The 20,187-nt window shown below is 42.6% G+C and overlaps 1 protein-coding gene across 1 annotated transcript; it reads left to right on the forward strand.

Annotated features, from left to right (window-relative positions):
• The first annotated feature begins 1,009 nt into the window (after positions 1 to 1,009).
• LOC144893092 (ubiquitin carboxyl-terminal hydrolase 36-like) lies at positions 1,010 to 18,397 on the forward strand. Its single transcript, XM_078782744.1, has 4 exons — positions 1,010 to 1,270; positions 11,961 to 12,162; positions 15,115 to 15,225; positions 18,294 to 18,397. The coding sequence occupies exons 1-4, from the start codon at positions 1,100 to 1,102 to the stop codon at positions 18,395 to 18,397; spliced, it is 588 nt and encodes a 195-aa protein (XP_078638870.1). The 5' UTR covers positions 1,010 to 1,099.
• Positions 18,398 to 20,187: the final 1,790 nt, after the last annotated feature.

Below are 20,187 nucleotides of genomic sequence, written 5' to 3' on the forward strand. Positions count from 1 at the left end.
TGAATAGACGTACGTAATTAATAAACACAAAAAGTAAGCCTCACATGCACGAACACACAACTCATCCATTTTATCGTCGAAGATGTCGATTTAAAAAGCACGTCTCTCCAGCTTTGAAGAAGAAGAAGCAGGAATGTTAGCATCATACAGCGTCACGTTCCCAGAAGGTAGGGGTATCAGGTATGTCCCGGTAAACATAAATACGAGTTCCCTTATGTTGTGCAACAAGTGCCAGTGGCAAGTTCGTTGAATGGTCCCTGAACCTGTCGACTGTTCTAACCTTGGCCGAGTCAAAGTACCACGGATAAACAATTGAACCATAGGTTGGGAATAACAGCGCAGGGTTTGATGGGCGTAATGTTTGTGACGTCACAATGTCGTTCTATTCATTTTGACGTCATTGGAAAGGGATTTGCTCAGGCTGTGTCCCGTTTTTGTGGCGTGGAAGGTTATTTTCGTGCTGCTGTGTACATTCCCACGTGCTGTTTGAACGGAAGAGTACGAAGAGTACGAGCTACGAGGACCGTCGAGGAATCAAGAAACAAGATATTAACACGAGGTGAGGCCGAGAAGTAGCAGAGATGTGCACAAAGTGTTAAACCACAAGGTGTTATCGGGGGTTAGTGATCGACCAATGGTCACACAGATTTCTCAACACCATGAACTTCTAGGAAGTTGGAGTGAATTCATACTCGAGTTTCTCAAAAGCAAAACAGAGTGTTTAGGCCAAGTAAAAAAAAAAAAAATGTTTCTCGTCCCCGCCCGCTTCCGTTTTAGTCGCCGCCTACTTTTATTTCCTATTTAATACTTTTTTTTTAAAATATATATTTGTTGAAAAAAAAATCGTTTTGCGAAGAAAGTCGGTGTAAAACTCGCCGTTTCTGGGCGTTTGCTGATCGTATCTTGTGCATTGATGATCTGAACTATTATGGATTGCGCCCTCTAACGGAACTTCCTGGTTAATACACGCTCGGCTTAACGCAGACACTTTGTGCTGAAGACGGTCAATTCTCGCAGCGGCTGTGCACTGCGCAAGTGCAATTTACGTGTAAGAATGTTGCATTTCATACTTTTAATGGTACAAATTTGAGTGGGGAATATGACGATATTCGTGTGTGTAAGCATACGTTCGTCGACAAAAGGTTTGAAGTCTTGGTTCGCGAGATCAGTTGTAGATGAGAAGCGAACGTTGAACGAGCTCTTCGCTAAATTTGCCAGTGGAGAATTTGACGATGGAGATGACATTGGTGATGGATACCAAACAACGAAAGTAAGTTGGCGTCGTGATATAGCGTAAATATTGAAGCCATATCAAGACATACATTTTCTGGTGTACTTGTTTTTAAATACTTGGTGCATTAAAAAATCCATATGTAGCTGTAACGCTATACTTGGATGGCCTAGTACTAGTTGTAGTTTCGTGTATTCTGAAGTGTGAATACTGTCAGGCCATAGTCCTACCATATGATGTTGGTTTAATGGTGGGAGGTGGGAGTACAACACGGGTCTCTGGCCCTGTTGTAGTTAATAAAGTAGGCCTAGATTAGGCCTACTATATAAAGTAGGCCTGAAATTACAGGCCTTTCGGTAACAATCAACACTGGCATGTTTCACATTACATTGGACAAACTATAGAGTCTTTAAGTCAGCCACAGTGGTCATTCAATTCATGGCAGCCATCTTGGAAAAAAATAGCAAAAAAAATGAAAATAGTAAATAGTAAGGGCCTCCCTCCTCCTTTTTCAAAAAAGTCCGGACGAGAAACATTTTTATTTTTTTACTTGGCCTTATCAAAAACCAAATAATAATAATAACATGAATTATCTTACAAGGAACGTCGACGCTGGAGCAGCCATTAAGACAATCAGTTTGCGTTATTGTTAACAACCTATGGTTGATGCTTATTACCAACATACCAGCTCGCCCCATTACCATTATCGAGTTTATGAACGTCTTCTCCATTTGAGCATACAGTGTTCTTCCGTCCTGAACGTACGTCTGTCCGTCCGTCCGTACGGGCTAAACCTTGTTTTTTATCAACAACTACATGTCCGATTGAGACGAAACTTTCAGGGTAGGAGCGACACCCGTGCAGAATGTTGTTATCATAATTGTGACGTTATAGGTCACGTGGTGTGGTGACTATCTTGGATTAAACGCAAATAATTGTGTTTTTGTTTTTTTCTATGCAAGATCGAGGCTCGTGAAAGAGCTAACATTAATCACACAAAAAGTCAAACCGACACATAAAACACAAAATAAGGGGAGCGGTAGACAAGATGGGGAGAGAGGGGGAAGGACACAAACACAACATTTGAGAGCAGGGACATCGAGAGAACTGTGCGTGGGGGTGGGCTTGGCGGGAAGTGGGAGAGGTATAAAACTTATGGACACTGCAAGGACTTCCAGGAAAGAAGTTGGAATTTCAAAAAGGTGTATCTGGGGTGAATTAGCGGGGGTAGAAAAGATCAAGGTTTTGGATGGGGGAACATAAGAGATGGTGGTGAACAGCGGTTTTAAAGACCTGGAGGGAGGAGTGGGATTGAAGGGAATGGGGGAGTTTGTTCCAGAGGCGGGAGAAAAGAGGAATGAAGGAGTGAAGGTGAGCAGAGAGTCTTGATTTTGGCAGTTAACCATAAGAGGGTTGCAGGCAGATCTTGTGTGACCTGTAGGAATATTTGGGGGACAGAGCCCAGAGAGAGCTGGGGGGGCAAGGCCAGAGAGGGATCGGTAGAAGACGGAAAGACCACCGACCTGCCTGCGGTGAGTGAGCGAAAGGCCCTCGGAGTTAGCTTCATCGCAGGAGATTCCAATGATTTTGAAAGCTTTGGTTTCAACAGCGTTAAGCCGAGCGAGGTGTGCGGCAGGAGCACTGACCCAGAGGGAGGAACAGTATTCCATTGAGCTGCGGATGAAAGCCTTGTATGTGGTGAGGAGCTCAGGTGTGCCGAGGAAGGACTTCGCACGACGGAGTATGCCCAGTCGACGACTGGCTTTGGATGACAGCTTGGAAATGTTGTTTTCCCAGGAAAGATCATGGCAGATCGTGAGACCCAAAAGCTTGAGCGACAGAACGTCTTGGAGAGGATTGTTGAGAAAGTAGATGGGAGGGTTTTCCAGTCGGTCTTTTCGGAAAGACATAGTAAGAGTGTGAGATTTGTCAGGATTGAAAGACATGTTCCACTTGTTTGACCAGTCTGTCATTTTGTCCAGGTCTGCAGAGAGTGAGGAGGCTGCAGACTGCCAATCTGAGGGATGAGGAATGGAGCGGCAGAGAGTGGAGTCATCAGCAGAGAGATAGAGAGGATTTTCCAGAGAGTCGGAGAGATCATTGAGGAAGACCAGAAAAAGCACAAGGCCCAGAACACGACCTTGGGGAACTCCAGCCAGAACAGGAAGGGGGAGATCAGAGAAATCCATTCAGGGCCACACGTTGACTACGACCAGAGAGGAAGTCCACAAGCCATGCGTGGAGATTTCCATGGATACCATAGTAGGAGAGTTTGGTGAGCAGAGCTGGGTGCCAGACAGTATCGAAGGCACGAGATATGTCAAGGGAGACAGCTCTGATTTCCTGTTTGGCATTGAGGACCTCCATCCATTTTTGAGACAGCAGAAGCAACATGTCCAGAGTAGAATGACCTGGTCTGAATCCAAATTGATGATCGGAGATCAAGCCATTGGAGAAGAGGAAGGATTTGATATCCGAAGCAATGATGGATTCCATGACTTTGCTGATAATTGGGAGCAGGCTGATTGGTCTGTAGTTGCAAGGATCTGTTTTTGCACCTTTTTGTGTAAAGCGGTAATGTATGCTGATTTCCAAGATGCTGGCAGATGACCTTGAGCAAAAGAGAGGGCGAAAAGAACAGAGAGAGGGTGAGAATAAGCAGCAGAGCAGGATTTTAGGACCCGTGGGCTGATGCTGTATGGTCCAGTTGCAGAATCAGAGTCGATGTTTGACAAAAACTTCTCCACCTTGTCAGGAGAGAAGGACACAGAGTCCAGGAGCAGTTGGGTTCGACTGGGTAAGGTGGGAACAGAGAGAGATGGGTTTCGGACACAAGATTTTGAGGCAAACACAGAGTTGAGGCATTCGGCTTTGTCACGTGCGGTGTCAACTGTGTGGCCATTTGAGGTAAGGGAGGGGATGGAGGGGGAACAAACACCAGAAACGGATTTGACCAGATGCCACCCGGATGTGGAGGAAGGAGACAGGTTTGAGAGTTCATTCTTGAGTGTGCAGAGATCGTGCTTCCTGGCACTCCTAACGGGAGACACACACTTGTTCCGAACTTGGTGGAAGGAACTGAGATTGCCTTCAGTTGGACTTGCCATCCACGAGGCAAAGGCAAGTTGTTTCAGGGCAACTGCCTCATCACAAGATTCAGTGTACCATGGATGGGAGGAAGGGTAAGACAACTGAAGACGAGATGGGATAAATCTGTGCATGAGAGAGAGAGAGCAGTTTGCTTTGGAAGAATTCCCAGGAAGAATTGATGTCAGAGGCAGTAGAGATGGGAGACCAGTCCAGATTTTTGATGGCTGCTTGCAGACCGTGCCAGTCAGCCTGAGTGAAATGCCAGACTTTTCGGCGCTGAGGAGGCTCTCTGAGAATGGCCAGAGAGATGCCCACTTTAACAAGCACATGATCAGAAGAACCGATTGGAGCAGAAGAAGAGCAGCAGACATTTGCAGGGAAGTTTGTCATAACCAAGTCTAGAAGGGAAGATACTCCATTGACTGAGATCCCGGTCGGGAAATTGACAGATTGTGTCAGTCCCAATGAGTCGCAGAAGTCCTTTGCTGAGGTGCCATGGCTGGTGATATAGGAACCCACACCCAGCCAGTTGGCATGATGACAGTTTGAAAAATTATTTCTCGGAGACCGCTAAATGGAAAAATTTAAAACTTGGCACATTGTCACACGGGCTTTTGGTTGTGTCGTCGTGACGCTGTTACTGTTGGAGCCACGCCCTCCGAAGAGGGTTCTTGGTTTTATATAAGCCGTTACGACTTCCGTTCGCTAGCAGTTGCTGGAGATTTCTGTACAATAAACAACCTTTTGTACCCAACGAAATGGCCTCTTCTTATCGTCTTCGGCAACCGCTAAAGTATCCTCACGACCCAGCTACTCACATGCTCCGTTAAAGTGTTTGCCGAATATCTTGTTCCGACTGTCGTGGTATAACAAGAATGGTACCATGCGAAAGCCAATCATCGATTTACTGGGTTGCAAAGCTAATAATCGACTTAGTTGGAACAACTAGAACAATGCGATTTTGTCTCCAATAGGCCTCCATATCGTCCCACAACAGGTAGATGCCCTCGTTCACTGAACTAAAAATAAAAAAGTTTGATTTAAATCCCTTCAGCTGTTTTGAAGTATCACATTTTCACCAGCCAGGACAGGTTTCACATCGATCGATGAAGCAGTTTCAGAGAACGGATTTTTTAAAATATCGGTTTTCAAGCTAATATGGCTGCCATACCACATGACATATGACCTCAAAAATGTGCACTCTGCATATGTATGAGTAAGGGAACATGCTTGTGAAGTGTTGTGTTGATCAGGTAGGGTTCATTTTTCTATCCAAGATGGCTGCCAAACCACGTGACCTACGACAACATTTACAAACTATATGCAACAGTGGTGTTAAATTATATTTGTAAAATTTCGCATCAATTGGGTGAGCACTTTCAGAGATATAATTATTTAATATTTTCCTTCAATCCAATATGGCTGCCACACCATGTGACCAAGGATGTTTTTGTGATCATATTTTAACGCCATGCCTCGTCAATGCAATGTAAGATTTTTAGGATGAGGAATTCGATTAAAACATTTTTGGCTGATGTACCACTTCACCTATGATGTCATCATTACCATGCTTTTATTCCCCTTTGGGTGTACTTGACAATGTGCCAAGTTTAAACATTTTCCATTCAGTGGTTTCTGAGAAATAATTTTTTAATTATTTGCGTTTATTCCAAGATGACTGCCATATCACGTGACCTATGACCTCATAATTCTAAAAACATTGTGCATGGGTGTGACTCCTACCCTGAAAGTTTAGTCTCAATCGGACATGTGGTTGCTGAGAAAAACGAGGATGAGCCCATCCGGACGGACGGACGGACAGACGGACAACCCGAACATATAATGCCCGAAAACAGACGGACAACCCGAAAACATAATGCCTCCGGCCACCTTCGGGGAGTGGAGGCATAAAAATTCGTGTCTGTTTCATCATAACTAATGGGGGGGTGGGGGGGGGTGGGTGCCCATTGGTCTATTGGACCAAATATCAGAGGTCTTCACGACCTTGTAGCATACCTGCCTGCCGGATTTGGGGGTCTTTTGCATCCTTGAAGTCTTTTGGGTCTTCTGGTTCTTTTGGGTCCTCTGGGTCTTTTGGGGCTTCTGGGTCTTTTGTGTCATTTGGGTCTTTTGTGTCATTTGGGTCTTTTGTGTCATTTGGGTCTTTTGGGGTTTTTGGGGTATTGAGGATCTTAGGGATCTCAGAGACTTCAATGGTGGAAAGAGTCTCAGCAGTCTGAAGAGTTAAAAGGTAAACATTTCAATAGTACGTCACACGTAATTAATGAATAGACGTACGTAATTAACAGACACAAAAAGTATGCCTCACAGTCACACGCACGAACACACAACTCATCCATTTTATCGTAGAAGATGTCGATTTAAAAAGCACGTCTCCAGTTTTGAAGAAGAAGAAGCAGGAATGTTAGCATCATTCAGCGTCACGTTCCCAGAAGGTCGGGGTATCAGGTATGCACCGGTAAACATAAATACGAGTTCCCTTATGTTGTGCAACAGCCAACGTACGTAATTGATTACGTGAACGTAATTGATTGATTACTTGCCAGTGGCAAGTTCGTTGAATGGTCCCTGAACCTGTCGGTTGTTATAACCTTGGCCGAGTCAAACGACCACGGACAAACCGTAGGTTAGTTGTAACAATGTAACAAACGAACCATAGGTTGGGAATAACAGCGTAGGCTTTGATGGGCGTAATGTTTGTGACGTGACAATGTCGATAGTGACGACGTCACAATGTGACGTCACTCAGGCTGTGTCCCATTTTTGTGGCGTGGAAGGTTATTTTCGTGCTGCTGTGTACATTCCCCCGTGCTGTTTGAACGAAAGAGTACGAAGAGTACGAGGACCGTCGAGGAATCAAGAAACAAGATATTAATACGAGGTGAGGCCGAGAAGTAGCAGAGATGTGCACAAAGTGTTAAACCACAAGGTGTTATCGGGGGTTAGTGATCTCTATACGAACTGGACTGCGGGACATGCAACAGGAAACGAAATCAATGAGCCGCCATCTTGGGACCATCAACAAAACATCACTTTGTCGTGTGCGCTGTGTTATAATCAGAGTATTGATTGTTTTTGTGAAGTTAAATCTTCAGTTTTTAGATTAGTTTTTAGATTTAGTGTAATTTGCTTAATTTTATTTATATGAATGATGAAGTACAATTGAATCTATGATTTATTTGGGGTCGGCCCACAACAAGGTTATCCTTTTTTGGCTGCCTCCCTCCCGTGCATGCATATTGCACTTCAAATTTGTTAATTCAGCTGAACCCCAACATCGTCTCGGTGAGAGGTGGTCCTTGAGACTCGATCGCTCGTATCGGGGGTCTGCGGCGGTAGGTGCGGTGGCCGGGTGCTCGGTCGGTCTGGTGTGGCGTCCGCGGGGGTCGTCGTCGTGCGCTCTGAGGCCCGGCGGCTTGGACTGGGCGCTCGTCCGTCGGGACATGGGGCTACTCAAGGTAAACCATTCCTTAGGCCAAATTAATAAATCACTTCAGCTGAACAAATGAAGTAAAATTCGTAATTAGATCGTGATATACTGCTGTTGCGTTTTGTAAGCTTTTTGATGGTCCCAAGATGGCCGCCGCTTTGCATCGGCGGCTTCACTCCAGATTGTACAAATAGTGCACAGCGCCCAATCCAGTTGGTGTAGAGATCAGTGTCGGGGGTTAGTGATCGAGCAATGGTCACACAGATTTCTCAACACTATGAACTTCTGGGAAGTTGGAGTGAATTCAGACTCGAGTTTCTCAAAAGCAAAACAAAGATTGTTTATCAAAAAACAAATAATAATAACATGAATTCTCTTACAAGGAACGTCGACGCTGGAGGAGCCATTAAGACAATCAGTTTGCGCTGCTCTTACCAACATATGGTTGGTGCTTATTGCTTATGATTCCAGCAATAAAGGCCTGCCTTTCTTATAATAAAAAAAGGTAAAAAAATCAAACATTTAAACAGCCTTGGACGTGCACCTTGACCCCATGGCCAAGCCACACCGTCTATCAAGGCTGCCCCATTAGCATACCCATGCACCTCAACCCAAAGGCTGAAGCACATGGTCATTCAAAACGCATGCATCCTGACCCCGAAGGGCCACAATGCATGGTCATACAATTGGTTGGTGCTTATTACCAACATACCTGCCAGCCCCATTACCATTATCGAGTTTATGAACATCTTCTCCATTTGAGCATTCAGAGTGTTCTTCCGTCTTTCTGTACGTGCGTCTGTCCGTCCGTCCGTACGGCTAAACCTCGTTTTTATCAGCAACCATATGTTCGATTGAGACGAAACTTTCAGGGTAGGAGCGACACCCATGCAGAATGTTTTTATGATAATTGTGATGTCATAGGTCACGTGGTGTGGTAGCTATCTTGGATTAAACGCAAATAATTGAAAAATTATTTCTCGGAAACTGCTCAATGCAAAAATTTGAAACTTGGCACATTGTCAAGTACTCCAAATGGGGAACAAAAGCATCGTTATGATGATATCATCAGTGAAGTGGTGTACCAGCCAAAAATATTTTAATCAAATTCCTTGTCCTAAAAATCTGAAATTGCATGCATGTGATCGATGACCCATTTGTATTGAAATATTAAATTGATGACATCATAGGTCACATGGGTTGGCAGCCATATTGGATTTAACCTAAAACTTCAAAAAAACACCTTCTCCAAAACCACCGAATCGATTGACTCAAAACTTTACGTGTGTCATTGACTTGGCATGGCAATTAAAAGATTATCACAAAAACATCATTCGTCACATGGTGTGGCAACCATATTGGATTGAAGGAAAATATTAAATAATTACATCATTGAAGCGGCTTACCCTATCGATGCGAAATTTTACAAATATCATCTAACACCATTGTTGCATACAGTTTGAAAATGATGACGCCGTCGGTCATGTGGTTTGGCAGCCATCTTGGATAGAAAAACGAACCTTATCCGATCAACACGAAACTTCACATACGTGATCCCCGAGCCATACATATGCAGAGTGTACATTTTAAGGTCATATGTCACGTGGTGTGGCAGCCATATTGGCTTGAAAGCATGAACGAGGGCGTATACCCATTGTGGGACTATGCAGAGGCATATTGGCGGCACAGTTGCATTGCTCCAGTTTTTAACATACAAGAAACAGCCACTCCCTTCAGGAACATTGGGTAGGGAGTGAGGAGGGGGGGGGGGGTATTTTTGTGCCCATGGCCTGACCCTGGGTACAACCAACAAGGATGCAAAATTTGGTGTAGATTGGCCGAGCCCTGTTTTCTTTCTATGATTTTCAGATGTACATACATGCACACGTACATACATACATACATACACACCCATAGGCACACATATATACATACCTAAAACACACATACATACATACTTAATACACACATATATATACATACATACATACTCGATACATAGTCATACATACATACATACATACATACATACTCGATACATACATACATACATACATACATACATACGTACATACCACATACATACATACTCGATACATACATACATACATACATACATACATACATACATACATACGTACCTACCACATACATACTGTTATGAGGCACCAGGGTTCGGGGGTGACCACAATGGTGTTCCTCGGATTTGCTCCCTGTCCTCCGGACCTGAGGCCACAAGGCCACGGATAGCTCTGTGGCCCAATGGGTTGTTAAGCAACTGGAGACGGACGTCAGTTAGGATAATCAGGTACAACAGTGTCCTCTCACCCTGTTGTCGTGTTGACCTTGGTGATCTGATGACCTCAGCTAAGGACGTGCCTTCAGCATTCACCCATCTTTCACAACTAATATTACCACGATGGCTGAGTGAACTGTCAGTGAATGCACAGGGTGATGTCTGGCAATCGAGGGGGTCAGCGCATATTGGGCGAACCTTGACCCATCCACCAGTCATGAAAAGTCTTGTTGAGCCATTTGTGGACCTGGAGACTCCCAGTGAGCAGGTGCGATTTCTTCTTGTGGGGCTTTCGTAAAGGCAAGGTTTACGCAACTCAACCAGTGAATATTCAAGATCTGCAAGTGTGGATTAAAGCAGCTTTTGGAGAAATTATTTGTCAGAATGCGACAGAAAATGGTCTTGGAGTATTGCAAAAGGATACACCCACTGCTTGAAAAATATGGAAATAACGTCGAAATTCATCACTAATTTTGTTCACTTCTGAATTCAATAAAACAATATTTACCACAAAAACTTGAAATATGTACATATATCCTGTAAATATTTTGTTTGATTTTGTTTCTTAGCAACATATTTACAGGGGTTCAAAATTGGGAATAGATAAATGGCCCATCCTGTACACATGAGAGGGTGTGGCATGTGAGAGGGTATCAAATATAGCCTCCAAACTCCAAAAGTGCAACCTGACGTCGTCTTATTACAGTGTATAAGGGGATGTATAAAACTAAACTCCCGTCATTTTTTGACTATCTTTAAAATCATTATTTTATTAAAATTGAAATGCAGTCAGACCCCAACATCCGCGTTTCAAACATGCGTGGGACCCCGTGTATTCACAGTTGATAAAATAAGACATGCTTCTTCATACGCAGCCCTGTTCCCCACGTATTCGCGGTTTTTCATGGGTGCAAAAAAACCCATCTCCCACCAGCTGCGCATATGACACTTCTAAAAGCATCTTCTGTGCCTCACGCATAAAACAACTTCCAGCTATACATAAACCATTTCCCACCAGCTGTACACGTCACAGTTCTAAAAGCATCTTCCATGCGTCACGTCACGTATAAAGCCACTGTACATGCGTAACCACACGGTTTGACATTCTTTTCGTGGGTGTTTTGCGGGTTTTTTGCGAGTGTATTCACGATTTTTCTGATCTGCTCTGACATTCACAGCCCTGTGCTTCGTGTATTCTTGTTTTTTTTGCGGGCATATTCACGGTTTTTCTGACATGCTCTGACATCCACAGCCCTGTGCCTCGCGTATTCTTGTTTTTTTGTGGGTGGGTGTATTCTCGGTTTTTCACGGGATTTTTGATTTTCCCTTATTCGTCACGAACTGCCAAGAACCTATTTATCCCCCATTTTCCCATTGAAACAGTGTCTCCACATTCACGGATTTGATATTTGCGGTATTTTCCAGGAACATATCCTCCACAAATGTCGGGATCAAACTGTATCGACCTGAACACTGCATGGGGTATCGTGTTCTATGAACTCTCTAGTTAATGCATGGAATGGTTTCACTAGAAAGGTAGTGTCAGCAGAAAGAGTAGATAAGTTAAATTTTGAGTAGATAGGTATTTGTATGCATTGGGGTACATGGATATTTGCAGGTTGTATGTGGATGGGTGTTGGCATCTGATGTTGGTGTAGCCCAGGAATGTTGGCCAAATGACCTCCTGTGCCAAAGTTCCTTGTCTATCCTTGTATATTCCTCTATATACCATCAGCACTGCACCATTTGGCATATTATTATCCCAGTATAACATAAAAGATCCAATCCAAAGCACATGACCTTGTTGCGTTTGTGCCTCACCACATTGGTGTGGAAAGTAGAATTCTTATGTTGTTTGAGTTGGTGTTTTCATTTGCCATGCACATTGGCAGGGTCTGTTAGAAGTTCCAGGGACGATGTCTTCTCCTGAACACGAGCTTCAACTCCAGTGGCCGAAAAATATCGGATATGCAGCTGGACTTGGTCAGGCGATGAAGGAGGCAAACAACAGCTACATCAGCGCTGTTCTTCAGTGTTTATTCCACACTCCATCTCTTGCAGTTTACTTCTTATCTCGTGAACATTCCAAAAACTGTGAGTGCCATCACTATTTCCAGACTTGTTTTGATTGTTTTAAACTGTCTGCAGCAGTAATTTAAAGTTTTGATATCATCACAAGATTTCCACAGTCCATCCTTGATCCAAAATCACATGCATGACTTCAGAGATGGCCAAACAGCCAACTGAGGATAACATGGCAATGAGAAATAACTTTTTTCACTTCCTGCTTCATTGTGCATCTTTTTCATACATATATGCAAAGTGAAAGGTTTGACGATAAGACGGAATCATTCTTGGTTTTTGAAATATGCGCTTTCTCCTTTAAATGAGATTTAAGCAAATTAATGATGAAATCAATCAAGTCGTTTTCTTTCAAAGCACTTTTCATCTATCATATAAAACACAATGTCAGTTTGTGTTTGTACATATGTCCGTCCCCTTTCATAAGGATAGGTTTTAAAGACCAATCTTTTAACATGAATGTGTGCTCACTACGGTCTATTTTTTGAGGATAAAAAAACTCGAAAAACAATTTCCATGAAAGAGCAATTATGTCTCTTCTATTGGAAATGTAGACGGTGGCTTGCAAACCGAGCATCAAGGGCGGTGTACAGAAGCGTTTTTTAAATAACAATAAATACAAGGCGCAGGGAGGTGAAATTCGCTGCATGTGATGTGCAACATGCGCAGAGTAAAACAAGTGTTCATTTAAAGCTGTAGAAAGTCGAATAAAGAAAAAAGATAAAATGAACAGATGTTTGGAACTACAGAACTTTAAAATGCAATAAAACAAGCACGACATAATAAGAATATCCAAAGCTTTTGGTGCTGTATTCTTCAAGGTAAATCACAATAAGTTAAAGAAGGAAGTGAAAGAGTGTCCATATATGAACATGTCTATGTGAGATCGACACTGATTGGTTGTCCAGTCATGACTTAATTATTATCCGTACACCCATTGGTTGACTCAGGCACCACTATCTCTGGCTCGGATTGGCTGGAGCAGAGTTGAGAGTGGATGACTCACCATTTGTCATCGCTCATCTGGTGTGTTGAAGAATCATTGTATTGTATTAGAGCAAAAAACGATATATAGCACGACATCTCAAAAGGTTTTGGACGGATTCGGACAAAACTTGGTGGGCAGGTTGGGCGTGTGACATAGTCAGGGCCCTTAGGGATATTTTGGTTCAAATTCTTCCAAAAGCATCAAATTTGGCGCAGATGTTGCCCATGCCATACTCTTTCGATTTTTGACGGGCGCCAAGGGCGGTATGATCCAGGGACCATACCGGTCCATCCCACCATGTCACCTGACCTATGACGTCATAATTAGGATATGCATCCAATCACATGGCGTACTATAAGTGGTCAAAGTTCAAAATGAATCGATCGAAAAATGAAGGCAGGGATCCATTTTTAAGGTTTTCATAAAATCCAATATGGCCGCCAGGTCACATGACCTATGACGTTATATTTATGACATGTATACAATCATGTATACATGAACCCGGATCATGATCGCACAAAAATTAAACACAAGGATATGGCATACAGTTCAAAACATCAAAATCCGTACCTTTGTAATTAGACTGATGAACTGCATATGCCTGAAAATTAGGAAACAGACATGTAAATATTTCCTCTAATTGTCAAAAATAAGGTCAGAGTTCGATTACCCAACTCAGAAACATAAAATGGTGAACCTCGTGTAAATCTTGACAAAAAACGCAAAAACCGACATGTTTGACTCAAAAATGACCTTTAAGATGACCTTGAGGGTTGACCTTGACCTCGTATCATCAAAATAACATCATAATTGGATTCCTCGACCTCGAAAACCCCTGAAAAGTGGTATCATACATGATTCCAACCCTTTTGGTTATTTAACTGATTTTCCTCTAATCCGGCTGGCGGCCATTTAGTATTTCGCCAATATGGGGCCCCCGGAGGGGGGGGGGGGCGCCCGTCTTGGCGCCCGTCAAAAATCGAAAGAGTATGGCATGGGCAATATCTGGGCCAAATTTGGTGCTTTTGGAAGAATTTGAACCAAACGGCCCCAAAATATCCCTAAGGGCCCTGACTAACAAGGATGAATTGATTCGATTTGGGTGAAGATTCGAATCCGGATCCAGACACGAGAATTCTTTTATTTTCTACGCGAGATTCTATTTCTACGAGAATATTCTATTTATTCTTCACCATTGGGGTGGGGGCCGAAAACGATATAAAGCATGATATTTCAAAGGGTTCTGGATGCATTATGACTAAACTTGGTGGATGAGTTGGTTAGACGACAAAAACAAGCCGATTAGATTTTGGTTCAGGTCCGAATCCAGATCTGGCATATCAGTGGTATACAAAACCTAAACTGGTCAGCCTGGCGGAGGTGTGCTCTTTACCGAGTGCGTCATAGTTTTCTTATGTTGTGCACTTATCAATATTCGGAATTGTGTTACTTTAAGAGCCTTCAACATCCACAAGGAAATGCTAGCATATGGGAAAGCCATGTTTACCTTCATCCCAAGCACAGTGCACTGTTTGAGCCAACAGCCTGTCCGTAAATCACCAGGTTGCCAGTTTAGAGTCAAGGCAGGAAATAAGCCAACACTAAGTTAAGGTGATTTTGCTTCCTCTGAGCTTTCCTGTCACTTCTCCAAATGGCACCTGTTGGAACATCTCTCTTGAAAGATGGCACTCCGTCATGGAAGGAAGACGTTTGGGTGATCCCACACTTGCCAGCCTGACAATTACTTTTGTGTTACTTGCATTTTCCTGATGGAACAAGGCCATCACAAACTTGATTATCCACATATAAATTGTCATACAGTGGTGGTGGAGAGGAAATAAGGGAGACATTCACGGTGTTTGGCAGGAAGTTAGAGGAGGCTTTCTGAGAGTTGTGAAATTTGAGTGAAAAGCTCAGAATAAACGTCATGTTCAAATGATCCATTTTGTATAACATCTTCTTTTGTCCTTTTTCAGGTGAACAAGGTGATTTGTGCACGATGAATTGCATGGAGGAGCTTGTTTGCAACATGTATAAAATCGGTTGCCGGGTCGTCTGTCCTTCATGGTTGATCAGAAAAATGTTCCGTAAGTTCAACTTTTTATCGTTGGCAATGGGCACCCTGCATATATAGGTTAAAACACATCAGTACGTAAAGTGTTCTGGGTACCTTGAAAACGAAAACACATAAGATAATAATGTGCATGTGTGTGAATAATTTGTTTTAAAAAATTAATAAAGTTTCTACTATGTATCAACCAACTGCACACATGCTGGGTGTGATGTATTCTTCAGGACAAGCATTGGACAAGCACGATGTGTGTACACATTATAGGCAACAAATGATATTATTAATTATATTATTATTATTAATTGTTATGAATTCTTATAATCAATTATATTATTTATTAATTATTATAGGCATTGTAGGCACTTTCTGCAACTGGATTGCAAATTTTTTCATGCAGCTGGATGAATCAAGTGGTCCCTTTGAAACCGAGAGACGTTAACTGCATTGAAAATACATTACTTCTTCATGCAGCTGTAGGAATCAAATTGCCCCCCCTTTATATGAACTTTTCTAGAGCATTACTTGGTTCCTCCTAAGAACACAAGGGTAGTCCAGCATGCACACGAGATTTTTTGAATGTCCCTTATTTTCTATACTTTGGTATTTTCCACAAGCTATGGAATGTCCCTTCTTTTCTATAGTTTGGTATTTTCCACAAGCTATGGAATGTCCCTTCTTTTCTATAGTTTGGTATTTTCCACAAGCCATGGAATGTCCCTTCTTTTCTATACTTTGGTATTTTCCACAAGCTATGGAATGTTCCTTCTTTTCTATACTTTGGTATTTTCCACAAGCCATGGAATGTTCCTTCTTTTCTATAGTTTGGTATTTTCCACAAGCTATGGAATGTCCCTTCTTTTCTATAGTTTGGTATTTTCCACAAGCTATGGAATGTTCCTTCTTTTCTATACTTTGGTATTTTCCACAAGCTATGGAATGTTCCTTCTTTTCTATACTTTGGTATTTTCCACAAGCCATGGAATGTTCCTTCTTTTCTATACTTTGGTATTTTCCACAAGCTATGGAATGTTCCTTCTTTTCTATACTTTGGTATTTTCCACAAGCTATGGAATGTTCCTTCTTTTCTATACTTTGGTATTTTCCACAAGCCATGGAATGTTCCTTCTTTTCTATAGTTTGGTATTTTCCACAAGCTATGGAATGTCCCTTCTTTTCTATAGTTTGGTATTTTCCACAAGCTATGGAATGTCCCTTCTTTTCTATAGTTTGGTATTTTCCACAAGCCATGGAATGTTCCTTCTTTTCTATAGTTTGGTATTTTCCACAAGCCATGGAATGTCCCTTCTTTTCTATAGTTTGGTATTTTCCACAAGCCATGGAATGTCCCTTCTTTTCTATACTTTGGTATTTTCCACAAGCCATGGAATGTCCCTTCTTTTCTATACTTTGGTATTTTCCACAAGCTATGGAATGTCCCTTCTTTTCTATAGTTTGGTATTTTCCACAAGCCATGGAATGTTCCTTCTTTTCTATAGTTTGGTATTTTCCACAAGCCATGGAATGTCCCTTCTTTTCTATAGTTTGGTATTTTCCACAAGCCATGGAATGTCCCTTCTTTTCTATAGTTTGGTATTTTCCACAAGCCATGGAATGTCCCTTCTTTTCTATAGTTTGGTATTTTCCACAAGCCATGGAATGTCCCTTCTTTTCTATAGTTTGGTATTTTCCACAAGCCATGGAATGTCCCTTCTTTTCTATACTTTGGTATTTTCTACAAGCTATGGAATGTTCCTTCTTTTCTATACTTTGGTATTTTCCACAAGCCATGGAATGTCCCTTCTTTTCTATAGTTTGGTATTTTCCACAAGCCATGGAATGTCCCTTCTTTTCTATAGTTTGCCACATGGCACATACCATATAACGGGGCCTTTTCTATGCCCCAGGCATTTTTCTCAAGAATGAGTACTGGTTTACTGGTAACAGGGGCAATGCATCAGTGGCACAGCTGCGCTTCCAAAAATAATGCAACCAGCAGCCACATGCTGCACACCAAACAAGTTTATTAACCATCGAGGACCAAGCAATACTTTTACCATGAATTGAATGGAATTCAACATCCACATCCCTTTTTATAGGAATTAACATCTGATCCGATGTGCCATACACTGTTACAGAGTATTGGTTCTGCCGAAGCAGTTTCTTGATCTGGGGTCATGCTGGGTGGTTTGCCAACCCTCTACCAGCAGTAGTTAGGGTAATAATTTGGAATCTTTATATTTCTCAATACAAATTCAGGTGGGACTGCTGGCTTTACACAACCTCTCCCCCCAACCCCCCCCCCCCCATCGTTTACATTCCCCAAGGGCAGTCTGATATGAGCTGCAGAGCCCACCTGCTGGCACAACATCAGAATGGCCATTTTAGTTGGATTAATCTCCACAGAGAGCATACATTCATGACCAGACATTTCGGAGGTGAACATAACTCCAACTAAGCAAAATAATCTTGTCCCTCGGTCTATATACCTGGTTTTCCAAAGAGCTTTCACGTTCAAGTACAAATTTCGCTCGACTCAGTTTATCTTCTTGAGATCTGACAGCAAATTGGAAACATTCAACCCAACATAATAGGCCAATTCTATTTTGATTCTATAAAAATCTTGCCACATTTCTGTCCTTTTTTTTTGTATACAAGACCGAGGCTCGTGTAAGAGCTAACATTAATCACATAAAAACAAACTGACACATAAAACATATGATAAAGGGAGCGGGAGACAAGATGGGGGGAGAGAGGGAAGCACACAAGTACAACATTTGAGAGCAGGGACATCGAGAGATCTGTGGGAGGGAGAGAGCTTGGGGGAGTAGGCATGTGAAAGGGGGGCGGAGGTGGGAGAGGTATAAAACACATGGACACATGCAGGCAGATGTCTGTCTTCCTCTCTAGACTTTCAACATCTTTTTTCACTTTCAACAACAAAAACTTTTTTGACATCCAACATTCTCACCTCCTCACATAAAACCCACTTTTGTCACAAGCCGACACTTTACAGACTATATTATGATTGCTGGCTGCTAAATCTTTATTTTCTTTCACTTTCGGTCTGTGTTTGTTTTTATGCAGAAGTCCAAAGGAATTTCACCTTATTTCAGGAACGAGATCCCTTCAATTTACTGCAATGCGTTTTGAAGGAACTTCATCAAGATTGCTTTCATGGAGACAAGTAAGGCCTTTGGGTGTGTGGGGGGAGGTGTGATGTAGTTGGTGTTTCAAAAAGGTTTGATTGCCTGTTTGGTCGGATTGAAGGGAGGGAGGAAATTTGACTTATGATGATGTTGGCTGCTTTACATGTTGGAGTGATCTTTTTTTTCTCTCTCTACAAGACAGAGGCTCATTGAGGGAGCTAGGTTAAATTGACAGTGGGGTAGTGGGGAAGTGGGGCAACAATTGGCCACTACGGACAAATAAATAGCAAACAGGAAAGGAAGAGAGGGAGAAGGGATGAGGGTGAACCTTGATCCTTTCTACCCCCTCTAATTTCACCCCAAATCCACTTTTTGAGGTGCCGACTTCTTTCCTGGAAGTCCTTGGTGTCCTTGCGTTTTAGACCTATCCTGCCCCCCCCCTCCCCAGGCCCTCTCCCTCCCACACATCTCCCGATGTCCCTGCTCTCAAATATTGTGTTTGTGTGCTTCCTCCCCTTCCCTCCCCATCTTGTCGACCACTCCCCTTTTTATATACTTTGTTTGCTTGTTTGTTTGATTTGTTTGTTTGATAAATGTTAGCTCTTTCACGAGCCTCGACTCTATACAAAAAAAAACAACTGAAATCAGCAAATAAGAGGGTCAATGGGGCTAGGAAGGGTTAAAGGGAGTAATAAAGATCATGGAGCAGGATGGGGGATGGCATGAGGTGGTGTTGCAGTGCCTCCTTGAACCCTTTTTACTGCAGGCTATGCAGTCACGTGAAAAAGTAAGTACACCCCCATGCAAAGTTTTGACTTTTTCAACATATTTCAACATACAGCTATTTGATCTTCATTTCAACAATATTGATAGATAAAGGTGATATAATATAACAAATATCATTGAACATTTCCATTTTGTAGTCCATTGTATAATTTAAATAAACATAAATGCAAATTTCGCATGTGGAAAAAGTAAGTACACCCTTGGCTCCAATAGGTGGTATTGCCCCCTTTGGCAGAAACAACCTCAAGTAGGTGTTTCTTACCAGTCTCTGACATTGACTGGGAGATATTTTTGCCCACTCCTCCGTGCAGAATTCTTTCAGCTGTGCGATAGTTGAGGGGTTTCTTGCATGCACAGCTCATTTCAAATCCCCCTACAACATATTGATGGGGTTTAGTTCCGGGCTTTGCCTTGGCCATTCCAGAACCCTCCATTTCTTTCTTTTCAGCCATTCCTTGGTGGTTTACTGGTATGTTTAGGGTCATTGTCATGTTGCAAGGTCTACCTTCGGTTGAGCTTCAACTTTCCGACAGATAGCCTCACATTATCCTCAAGCACCCTCTGGTCAATGAAGAATTCATAGTGGATTCTATAATGGTCAGCTGCCCAGGCTCTGATGCAGCAAAGCTGCCCCAAACCATAATATTTCCACCACCATGCTTTACAGTTGGTATCAGGTTCTTGTGGTCAAATGCTGCCTTTGGTTTTCGCCAAACATGTCTTCTGGTACTGTGGCCAAATAGCTCTACCTTTGATCATCTGTCCAGAGCACATTGTTCCAGAAGTGCTGGTCTTTGCCAAGGTGTTCATTGGCAAACTTTAGTCTTGCCTTGATGTTCTTTCTGGAGAGCAAAGGTTTCCTTCTGGCACACCTCCCATGTAGATCTAATTTGTGCAGCCTCTTTCTAATGGTAGACTCATGCACTTTGACATCAACAGTGGCAAGAGCTACCTGTAGGTCCTGTGATGACATTCTGGGGGTCTTCGAGACTTCTTTCAGCATCTTGCGGTCTGCTCTCGGGTTGAAACTTGCTGAAGTGGCCTGG

The sequence above is a fragment of the Myxine glutinosa genome, chromosome 7, assembly GCF_964187855.1.
Source record: "Myxine glutinosa chromosome 7, kmMyxGlut1.1, whole genome shotgun sequence".
Classification (NCBI taxonomy): domain Eukaryota; kingdom Metazoa; phylum Chordata; class Myxini; order Myxiniformes; family Myxinidae; genus Myxine; species Myxine glutinosa.

What these genes read in the sequence shown, in the direction of transcription:
- LOC144893092 (XM_078782744.1), top strand. Translation starts at nt 1,100, where the DNA reads ATGACGATATTCGTGTGTGTAAGCATACGTTCGTCGACAAAAGGTTTG. An exon ending in ATGGATACCAAACAACGAAA is followed by an intron (nt 1,271 to 11,960) that starts GTAAGTTGGCGT and finishes GCACATTGGCAG; the next exon opens with GGTCTGTTAGAAGTTCCAGG. An exon ending in GTTGATCAGAAAAATGTTCC is followed by an intron (nt 15,226 to 18,293) that starts GTAAGTTCAACT and finishes GTTTTTATGCAG; the next exon opens with AAGTCCAAAGGAATTTCACC.